The sequence below is a fragment of the Bubalus kerabau genome, chromosome 23 (genome assembly GCF_029407905.1).
Source record: "Bubalus kerabau isolate K-KA32 ecotype Philippines breed swamp buffalo chromosome 23, PCC_UOA_SB_1v2, whole genome shotgun sequence".
In the NCBI taxonomy this organism is placed as follows: Eukaryota; Metazoa; Chordata; class Mammalia; order Artiodactyla; family Bovidae; genus Bubalus; species Bubalus kerabau.
In genome coordinates, this window is record NC_073646.1 from 30,026,417 (window position 1) to 30,037,440 (window position 11,024).

At 48.4% G+C, this 11,024-nt stretch overlaps 1 protein-coding gene across 2 annotated transcripts in view; it reads left to right on the forward strand.

Annotated features, from left to right (window-relative positions):
- CALN1 (calneuron 1) overlaps positions 1 to 9,764 on the forward strand; it is a 512,378-nt gene extending 502,614 nt beyond the window's left edge. For both annotated transcript variants that reach the window (XM_055562460.1, XM_055562455.1), the window contains exon 6: positions 2,295 to 9,764. In XM_055562460.1, coding sequence (XP_055418435.1) covers positions 2,295 to 2,422 — 128 coding nt within the window. In that variant the 3' untranslated portion in view covers positions 2,423 to 9,764. The remainder of the gene's footprint in view (positions 1 to 2,294) is intronic.
- Positions 9,765 to 11,024: the final 1,260 nt, after the last annotated feature.

Sequence of the window (11,024 nt, forward strand, 5' to 3'; positions counted from 1 at the left end):
GGACCCTACTTTGACCATTTTCTTTTGCCATGTTTCTTTCCAGCAGAGAGTAATTTTAAGGGAAATTATATTTCTTTTCTCCACTTAATTTGGCATAAAGAAAAACCAAGGTACAGTAGAATGTCTAGCAGAAGGACCCCTTTGCAAAATGAAAGCTAATCTGAAAATGTTCTTCTGTCCTGGTCTTGGGTTTCCACAATACTCCCCATCCCCACGTGCGCACACACACACGCACGCATGCACACAAACATATGCAGTCCTCCGGTCCGCAGCAACTCAAACTCTATCAGATTTTTGGGCCCCACCCAGATCTCCTGAATGAAAAACTCTGAGTGGGGGAGGGCCCAGAGATTCCTTAGTCACCTGGTGCATGTTTACCAAATCGCTTCAGTGTGTCCAGCTCTTTGTGACCCCACGGACTGTAACCTGCCAGGCTCCTCTGTCCATGGGATTCTCCAGGCAAGAATACCAGAGTGGGTAGCCATGCCCTCCCATGTTCAACCCAGGGATCGAACCCCAGTCTCTATGTCTCCTGCATTGGCAGGTGGGTTCTTTACCACTAGAGCCTGGAGAGCTTATTAAAAACACACATTCCTGGTCTTCAGCCCCAGAGATTGGATTCAGTCATCCTATGGAGGGGCTGGAGGATTCACATTGATATCAAATTCCCAGATGGTGCTGATGCTGCTAATCCAGTGAGTAGCCCTGAGGTAGGTAGCCTTCCCACCAGCCTCCCAGGAAGGGATTTCTGCCTCACGGTAGGTGGGAAACTGTGTATAAACATCACTGCAGGACCAGGAATGGACAGGGAAGGAGGTGGAGATAAAAAGAGGAAAAAGGAGGAAAAGAAATTCTGTCATGGGAAACAATGCCTGGAGGAGAGACCTGTCCCTCTTTTTTTCAAAGCTTTTCCTTTCTTGGGACTTCCCTGGCAGTCCAGTGGTTAAGACTCTATGCTTCCAATGCAGGGGGTATGAGTTCTATCCCTAGTCAGGGAACTAGGATCCCATGTGCTGAGCAGCCAAGAAAAAAAAAAAAGCTTTTCCTTTCTTGTTATTTCCATTTCCCTATTTCTGGTCTATATTCGTAACCCATATTTGTTATTGCTACCTGATCAAGACCAACTAATGGTTTCTTGTGGGTCTTATAAAAATGGTGACACAAGACCTCGCCCAACAGAAAGATTAAGAGAGTGCCACCCCAGGATCCAAGGTTAGACCCTGGGAGCCACAGAATCTGGGGGCAGGGACACCCTGCCTCTGAAAAGTATGAGAGGAGTTTGTGCCTCCCTGCTTCATGCTGTCCACAGCGCTCATGGTCCCCATGTCTCAGATTTCATCAGGCACCAGGGTCACCTGGGTAAACATGGAAGATCACTGGCCCAACTCTCATGCATGCATGCTAAGTGGCTTCAGTCGTATCCGACTCTTTGCAACCCTATAGACTGTAGCCTGCCAGGCTCCTTGGTCCATGAGATTCTCCAGGCAAGAATACTGGAGTGGGTTCCCATTTCCTACTCCAGGGGATCTTCCCAACCAAAGGATCAAACCAAGTCCCTTCTGTCTCCTGTATTGGCAGATGGGTTCTTTTACCACTAGCACCACCTGGGAAGAACCCACTTCCAGAGTCACCCATTCAGTAGATCTGCGGGATGCAGGGGTGGCCTGAGAATTTGCATTTGAATAAGCTCCTGATGATGCCATGCTGCTCACCCAGGAACCCTGGGTGACAAGCATATTCACCATAATGCTGTAAGTTGCTTAGAGTCACTTCAACCATCAGCTACCCTAGGAACAATCCTAGAGAAGGTAAGTGTCTTCCAGCCCCGTAGGAGTCTGTAGCGAAGCACTGGAACCTGGTTCTGTCTGTACCAGCTGCCTCAGACATGGGAGGCTGGCGCTCTGCAAAAAACGGGCATGGCCGGCCTGAATGATGCCTTCGGTGAGACTCACTCTAAAAGGTTGCCTATTTGCTCCATTGCTGTAGCTCCATTATCGCATCCAGAAGCCTGTACCTCCCAATGAACATCACATCTGTCATGATTTTTGTTCTAGAAGTTTTGCCACCTCCTACCACCTGCCAGGACATGGGATGCCCAGTGTCCTCCCAGAGCTGACCTGGGGATGCTTTGTTGGAAGTGACCAGTCTTCATGCTGGGGGCTGGTCCCTGGGCTTGTTAAGGAAGAGGTGCCCGGTCCCCAACCCCTTCTCACTGTGTCGTTTTTCTCTCCCCTCTCCACCCTCTCTCCCCGCCTCCTGACCCTCTGCTCCCCTCTCTCCTCTCCTCCCCGCAGTGCATTCCCAGAAGCAGAACAGACAGACCTGTGTCCGGAAGAGCCTCATCTGCGCCTTCGCCATGGCCTTCATCATAAGCGTCATGCTGATTGCGGCCAACCAGATCCTCCGGAGCGGCATGGAGTAGCCGCCTCCCCAACAGCTGCGCTCCCGGCTCCGCGCATGTGCTTGCCCCGCGGGCAGACTCGTCCTCCACACAAGCGGATGCGGACTGTGCAGACTCGGCACCGTCTGGCGCAGAACCCAAGGTTGCAGTGCAACCCCGTGTCGTGGCAAACCCACTCCATCCCCTTGGCAGGTACACAAAAGGGCTGTCTTCAATGCTTTAATGGTCTTGTTTCCAAATGCAATAAATAGCCAGGAGTTCCGGACGACCGCTTCAAACGCCGGTAGGACCTCGAAAAGAGAAACTTCACGTTCATCTCGGAATTCCCATGGCCATCCAGGTTGGCGGTGTGAGGGAGCAAGAGAGAGGCTGACCATGCAGTCACCACCGCGCCCCCTTCGTTCTCCCCGGGGGTCAACTGGAGACTCCCCCCACCTCCACCCCCACCCCAGGGCGACCCTCAAGTCCCAAGAGGCTGACTTCTGGGTTGCTGAAGAAGTGGACGTTCCCGTCCCACCCTGGCTTCCTTCCTCCACCCAGTGGAGCCCCCTCCCCGCCCAGACGTGAGGGGAAAGCCATTGAAGGGGGTGCAGCGCCCGGCGGTCTGCAGGGTGCACCCCTCCGCTTCCGGTCTACTGCCTTTTCTACGGGACTCTTGTTGGCAGAGTTGGGGAGCTCTCGGTTTCCGTCGGCACTTGGCTTTCTGTTCCTAGAGCACACCGCGCACCAGCATTTTGGAATCTGCAGAGAGCCTTTCTCCCAGCTTTGCCGCCTGTGCTGCCATTTAGACGACAGAGAAGCATAGCCGTGGGCATCTCTATAACCTAGACACACAGACAGACGTATCTATCGGGCTTCTTCAGGTGTGACATCCATCCATCCATCGTCCCTCATCGCTTTACTGCTGAAAGAAGCCTGTCCTCCAACACACATCCCTGCCTCTTGGGGTGGGTCGTTTGGGGACGGGGAGGGGCCGCGGCTGGTGGTGGAGGTGTTTGTTTCAAGTCACGCCCCAGCAGTCCAGAGTGATGGAGTCTGAACACATCACCATGTGTAAGAGACCTCTGTAAGTCAAGGTCCTTGTGCCGCTCACCTTTCTCTCATCTTCAGATTTGCTTTGTTAGTCTGTCTTTCCCAGATAGAGAAACACCATCCCAACGGGAAAGATGGAAGGATCCAACGATTGTATTTTATGTAACATGGTCCCGCAGTTGGATTCTGCAGCTGACTCATTTTCATGAGAAAACGATAAGATGTTAATAAGCTCAGCCGACTCCACAAGTAAAACATTTCTGTTGGGGAAGGGAAGTGAAGCCAACCCCATCTCAAGTCTCTGATTTCCGGACTTTTCCTAGTTGCCATATCCACCACCGTCACTCACCCAAGCTCGAGTAGTCTGATTAGCCAGTAATCTTTCCTAGTAGTACTTCCCTTTGTACGTTTCCAAGCTCAGGTCTTGATTTCTGTGGTGGGATTGTCTTGCTCCTCTTTCTTTCCATTGCATCCTAGAGCTACAAGCTTTTCCTCCCTCCCTTTTCCCTTTTCATTCAGTATGGAGGTGCCAGACTCCTCTTTTGCTGCACCAAGTGGTTTTGGGGGTGCAGGTGTGTGTTTTGGAATCCCTCCTCAAGCCTCCCGTCCCTTTCTGCCCTCTCCCTCCAGTCTTCTCAGACTTGGAGCACCCAAGCTGTCAGCTTGGGGTCTTCTTCCAAATTACCCCTGCAAGCACTTTGGACAACAGCCCAGGAGAAGCTCTCAAAATGTCCCCACTGCAAATATCCACAATGAGCACAAGTAGAAATAGGGTTTGAGCCATAGCATGGAGGGAGGAGCAGGAGTCAGCTCCCTGGAGCCTGGGAGGTTGTGAGTGAGTCCCTCTGTGAAAAATGCCCGGGGTCCCCCACATCCAGGCCAAGTAAGGCAGCGACCTGCCCATCCCTCTTGCCCGCCCAGCCCTGCCAGGCACTGCATGTCTGTCTGCCTCTCCTCTCCCCTCTTGTCTGACTCACCTCCATCCCTCAGGACCAGACTTCAGAACAAGAATAGGTGCAAATGCAGAATATGAACGCAGAGGATAAGTTCACTATTAGTTTCCACCCTAAGCAGTTTGCTCCTTCTCTCTCTCTTTTAACTGGACTTAAGTAAAAGGGACTCCATGAATGACTCAGCCATGTCCTCCTGGGGAAAGGGGTATGAGAGACACCAGGTAGACTGGATCAAGACCCCAGGGGTGATTCTTAAAGGACCCTGCCCTATGCGAGGGCAGTGCTGCAGGTGATGCTGGACTTCAGGGCAAAAAAAAAAAAAAGAAAGAGTACTTCTATAAAGTACAAGTTCTTGTGCCTCCTCCTGGGGGGAAGGGACCTTGACGGATATGAGGGTTAAACCTTAGAGAAATTAGCTGCTGTGTAAGCAAGGAAATCTAGAAAGACACCGACAGCCTGTTTCCCAACAAGTCCTCAGCATCCTCTCCCTAAAGAGGACCCTTTTGACCAGGAATTAAGTTCATCCTACCCAGGAGAAAATCTAGGAGAAGGTGTCCTAGAGAGGATGACTTCTAAGGATGTTGCTAAGGAGAGAGGGCAAGAAAGACGCCATACTCTTTGATGGGCTTGAAGTTAACCTCCTACCGTGGTAACCTCACACACTGTGCCAGGACCTGAGTGTGTGGGAACAGCCCAGAGGCAGTGGCAACCTGCAGGCTCTGGGTGCTAAGAGCTTGCACCCTGGCAGCTTTGCCTGGATGGTCTGTCAACGGTACTGGGTATAAGATGTTGGCTTCCCACTGTCCCACTCCAAGTCCTGTCCACACCCATGCTACTTCAAGCCAGTCAACACCTTCCGCACTGTGGGATTTCCTGGGTGTGTGGACAAAGACTCTAGGAGTCCCGGTCCTCCAGTGTGCCATGTGGACCCTGGCTGGAGGGGACCTCTGCAGAAGCTGAGAGGGAGTAACTCAACTCTTACTCTGTCCTCCCAGTGAGTAGACTTAGGAATCTCCTACGGGGTGGCTGAGTGACTGGCAAACCAAGCTCGGCTCATTCTTGCCCTCTATACCACCTCTTCCGACCACACGAGTGATGATTTGGGAGTCATATGCATGAGAGACAAGGGGCGCAGACCCTGATCCCCAGAGAAGCTGTCTCCCATCACTCCCAGAGCCCCCAGACAGGACCCAGCCCGGGAACTATTAACCGTGGCTTCTGGCATATGCGTGGGTCCCACATGACCACCAATCTGGTTAAAAAAAAAAAAAAAGGGTGTTGCCATGGAAACCCTTGCATTCCACCCTGAGTGTGCCAAGACACACAAAAATAGGGAACATTTCCTTAAAGAACAAACACTTGGGCTCAGCCTGCTTGCATCCTGACTCCCCAAATCCATAGCCCGCTGGTGGGATAATTAGCCTGAAAGAAGCTCTGCCTTTGTCTCTTCTGTTTGGACCTGTCCTTCTATTTGCTCAGGAGAACAGGAGCCAGGTGTTACCTTCCCCACCTCCCAGAGCCCAGAGCAAAGACCCCCTGAATCTGGGCAAAAAGGCAGGAATGCCATCTGGAAAACAAAAAATATTTTAAGCCCATCTTTAAAAGCATCTGTTTGCCTGTTGAAAAGCTTTCCCACAAGCCAGAAACGTGAACTAAAGTGAACTGAGGTTTACATGTGGTCCTCGGCCAGTCCAGTGGTTTCAGAAGTTTCTAGGTGTTTGATTTGCCAAGAACAAGATTTGTACAACATGTCTTCTGTCTTGAAACCTGCTTCCTGTCTCAGTTTGCATCTGACGAATGGTCTCCTGTCTGCTGTTAAGCCAAAAGAACCTAATGAAAGATCGCACGCTTATTTTGATAATCATGTCCCCATCCCAACCTCCCATCCACAGAATCACAAAGTGATGTATTGAAGAGCTGGGAGAGAGAAATTTATCCTTTATTCCAAACGCCTTCTCTCGGCTTAAGTCCAGACTCAGGTCATAAATCAAAGAGAGCTTTGCTCGTAACCAATAGCTAGCAGCCTCCCTGGGAGAGTATGAGGACATGACCAGAAAGGTAGGGTGCGACCCCCAAGCTCCTCGGCACGGCTGGTGTGGCCGTGCGTGGCTGCACGCCTTGAAGCCCTGTTCTGCTGTGCTCTTGTGCTCTACCCCCATGGAAGCTACTGAGTTCTGCTCCTCAAACCATATTGGGTCATTTTACTGCACTGACTATTTATCCAAAAGCCTGTAGTGATCGTGTTATTCATTCTATCCCACTAAGATACCCAGAAGGCCTGGAACCCGACTGCAAAAAGAAGGGGCCCCTTTTTCTATAATACCATGATGATACAGATGGACTTGGGCTTCTAAACTTGGGCAATATACTGGTTGTGTTGCCAGGAGGCCTGTGGAGCCATCTTCCCTGGAGATCATTTATCTGAAATGAGCTCAGATTTCTCCTTGGCTTCTTCTGCAGTCACGCCAGGGTGAAGAGTTCATAACTTAAAGATCCGGCTCTAGCCATCCTCCACCACCACCTCTACTCCCCCAGAAGGGGAAAAATATCCTTCAGGAACAGAAAAGAAGCATTATTCCACAGCTAAGGTTTTCCATTTGAATTATTTAAAGCAATGGAGAAATAGAGCAGGGTTCAGGCTGCCTCTTACGGACACTGTCTCCATGACAATTTAAACGTCAGAACTGTTCAGCTTCACTTCTTCCTTCCTTTGACTGAGTCACTCAGGGGACTGTCCTCCGTTATGTGGCCTTGTCATAGGCACTTGGTTTGGAGGGAAAAGGTCAGGCGTGCAGATGAGCCAAGCACTTCTCTTAGTGTCCTATGCTCTGTGCTAAGTCCACGGTCATTGAAATAGCCATGGTTTCTAGTGAATATTGGTTTAGGACCCTCTTTATAAGGTCTCAAGAGACCAGATAACAATACTCAAAAAGCCTTGGAGGCAAAATTAATGTTATTGTTGGCTTGAAATATAGTCACAAAGAATCAGGTTCTGCCAGTCCCCCAAAGACAGTCATCTGAAGTTGGGAAAAACTTGCCAAGTAGCCTGCCTTCCTGCCCTTGCCTTGGGTAGCTTATCCATTGAGCACATTCCCCCCCCCCCATTCTGTGCCCCCCATATTGGGCCTAGCTCTCCTCTGCCTCTTTTCCTTGAGAAAGCTGGCTTGGCTTTCAAACCCATGCTTCTCGCAGTGTTACACATTATTGTTCAAGTGAAACAGAAGTAGAGGCTGGAATTTTCCAGGGGAGTAGAGCAGCAGGATAATTAGGAAGGAATATTCCAGGGAATGCAAAATTCAAGTATGATGTTGCTTCATCCCTGTACCTGGGAGAGAAAAAGTTTTTAAAAGGTGGCTGTGGCTGATCTCTGAACATTTTCCATATACATCTGGTCTACCCTGGGAGCCTAGATGGGCTTGAGTGCCATAGGGCTGCTGCCCACCAACCTGATCCCAACCACATGCACTAGGAACTTCAAGAGGGGGCTGGTAGCTCACCTTTCCTTGGGGGATGCTGATTTGCTGAACCCCAAAATGCCTTTCCCAGAGTGCTCTGTCTGGGCTCAGACCTGTTGAGGCTAGGAGAGAAGACATTAGTACTGGATATGTAAGCAACTCGGTCAGCCAGAAAGATCAGAGGAGGCAGGGCCCCAGGTGCCTCTGCCACCCACCAGTCAGATAATTCTGAGCGATTTTCCCTCCCAGCCTCAGTCTTCTCATCTCTAAAACAAGAGGAAAGGTCAACCTGATGACTCAGAAGAGCCCTCCTCTTGTGACTATCTGAAACAAATCAAAGTGAATTCCCACACTTGATAGGGTCCCTATGTCCCCTATGAATTGTATTAAGAACTTTTTTTTTTTTTTTAAATACAAATCCCCAGAGGCTGTTGTAATAAAGTATCTCTTTTGGTGTCCTTTGTCTGTAGATGAAACAATGCAATGTCCAGTGCGTCTTGTAGACAGGAGGTTTTGTTTGTTCCCTGAGGACTTGCTGATTCAAGGGAGCATCCAAGAAGGGCTTTGTGTCCTGTCTGAGCCAGTGTCAAAATGAAGGGCATGGGGTCACCATACCGCAGGTCACGTGGATCAGAATTCCTGACTAAGGAGGGTAAAACAAAGCCAGATTCCGGGAAAAGATGCAGTTTCCCCATCTGAAAAGCATGACTGGAAGTTACCGAATATAAAGAGCACAACTTTTGATCATTTCTTTCTTTACTCATTTTTCTGACCCTTGGAACAGCAGCTCCTGTACGTGTGATAGTGGCTTGTAATTATTCGTACCACTGCAGAAGGAAGAGAGTCACAATCTCTGGGGATTGTTAGGAATTCGATTAACTGTCTGGGGAGACAGGCACCAGCAACACTCCTTAGATGGCTGATGAGTGATGCTGAGCACAGGTGTCTGCTTTAGAAGCTATCCACCCATGATGAAGGATAAAGGGCAGAGAGAGGGTGGCTACAGGGTCCACACGAGTCTCCAGCCCTCTGCCCATGACAACCTAAAATCCTATGTCTCTCTCCTATTTTTTTCTTTTTCTTTTCCTGAAGTAAATGGAGATCCCAGTCATTGTTTTTCTAGTGAGCCCCAACTGCTCTTTCCTGCAAAGTCCTAGATTGGCCAGGGAAGGGTCCTCTGAGCTCCTGGTGGAAATTGACACAAGTCACCATCTGCTCTCTCCAAGGAAAATCAAAGAACACTCTTTCTTTCTAATCTGGGAGTCAGGCTTCGGGGGTCTTTGAATGGCTTCTTAGTGGGGTTTGATTTTCTTTCCCAATTGGAAGTCTAGGAAGAAGCTATTTGTCCAAGGACTCACCAAAGACAATGCCCTTGGAGGAAAATCAGCCCCAAAATCTGGCCGGGGAATGGATTGGCAAGCTGTCATCTGCTGGGGGTGGGGGTTGTTGTGATCCTAGGGGTCCTTAGAATTGAGATGTGAGTTTTTTTCCAAAGCACAGTGGTAAATGGCGGGATGAAATTGGAGCACAGATAAGGATTATTACAAGCAGAATGACAAGAGCTTGGCAGATCTCCTATCCAGAATAGGCCACTAAGACTGCAATCCTGGGTCACAATCTTCCCATTTACCTCATTCATATTCCATCTCTTTTATTTTTCCATTCAGTATTCATTGATGATTTCTGCTATTAAATAATGAGAGAGTCAGCAGATTAGTCAGAAGAAAATCTTTATATAAAATGTAAATACTAATATAAATTAACTTGGCATGCAACTTACTGATCTCATGAAGTACATATTATTATTATGTTATCTTAGTGTATAAAGGAAACCTGACTGCCATATTTACCAGATGTTTTCTCTAACCAAACTTGTCTGTAAATATATAATCTGTATAAAAAAAGAGTCTAATTTACCATTATTTATGCAATAGAAAAAAAATAAAAGTTTTTTTTTCTTTTGATGAGAGATTCAGCTTGTTATCTGGGGGTGTTACTTGCAAAAGTGTCGTAAAATTCATTTCCATGACCCTGAAGGGCAACCAGATCTGTCTGATGACTGGCCAGCAACATTACCCGCTTCCAAGAAGCAAGAAGCCTGTGAGAAAGCTGCCGGGGATCTAGTCTTTGGCGGGGCTTCGGAGGGGGAATGATTGACAGCAGGGGCAGTAGCTGACTACAGAGCATATGGTGAGAAATAGGAACCAGCTTCCGGCTGGGGAGCAGACAGTCTAATTAAGAAAACCTTGCAGACACCCAAGCTAATGGTGTCAGCCTCTGGGATTCCATTTGCCAAGCCCTTCCCAATATTAGTATTCAGGCACTGCTTAGCTTTTGCTTAAACATTTGGAATTTTTCATGTTAGTTAAGCTTCTTGGGCATAGGAAAAAGAAACCACACATTCCCTTATAATATATATAAGGAAATGTGCTGTGCTCTGCTTAGTCTCTCTGTCATGTCTGACTTTTTGCGACCCCAGGGACTATAGCCCCCCAGGCTCCTCTGTCCATGGGATTTTCCAGGCAAGAATACTGGAGTAGGTTGCCATTTCCTACTCCAGGAGATCTTCCTAAATGTCTTAAGCCAAAATCTTGAGTTTCCTATGAGTAGAGTCTCCCAGTGTCTCAGGGTCCTCTCTTCTGAGTACTGCATCTTACATACCTTCTCAGGGGAAACTTAACGAGGTAAAATCACTAAGCTTTGCTTTTTGCTTAAAAATTCTAAATATAGAGTGTTCTACAAAAAGCACATGTTCCCCCACCCCTTCTGTTAAAGGAGGCCTCTGGCAAATTCCAGTGAGATAATAACTTGGTTTTTATCATCTCTGATCTGGGTTTTAAGAATTATTTTTTATTATAAGGGAATAGTTAGTGATGAATATTCATTCTCCTGGGTACTTACCCCAGGAGGGGGTGTCATGCAGGACAAAAGACTCACCGGAGGGCTGAGAACAGAACTCCAGTCTGACCCATGACCATGGAGATCATGAAGCCTGAAGGCTCAGAGATAATATCCAGGACAAAACAAAGCTATCCCTCAGAAGGTAAAGTATCTTTGAATTTATTGGGATTTTTCCATACTTCTGGTGATAAGTGAATGCCTTTGTCTTTTTCTTTTTTTTAAGGTAAGTGAATTTCAAAGGCTTTTCTTTCAAACAAAGGTATGTCTGCGGCCCTGTGTGCA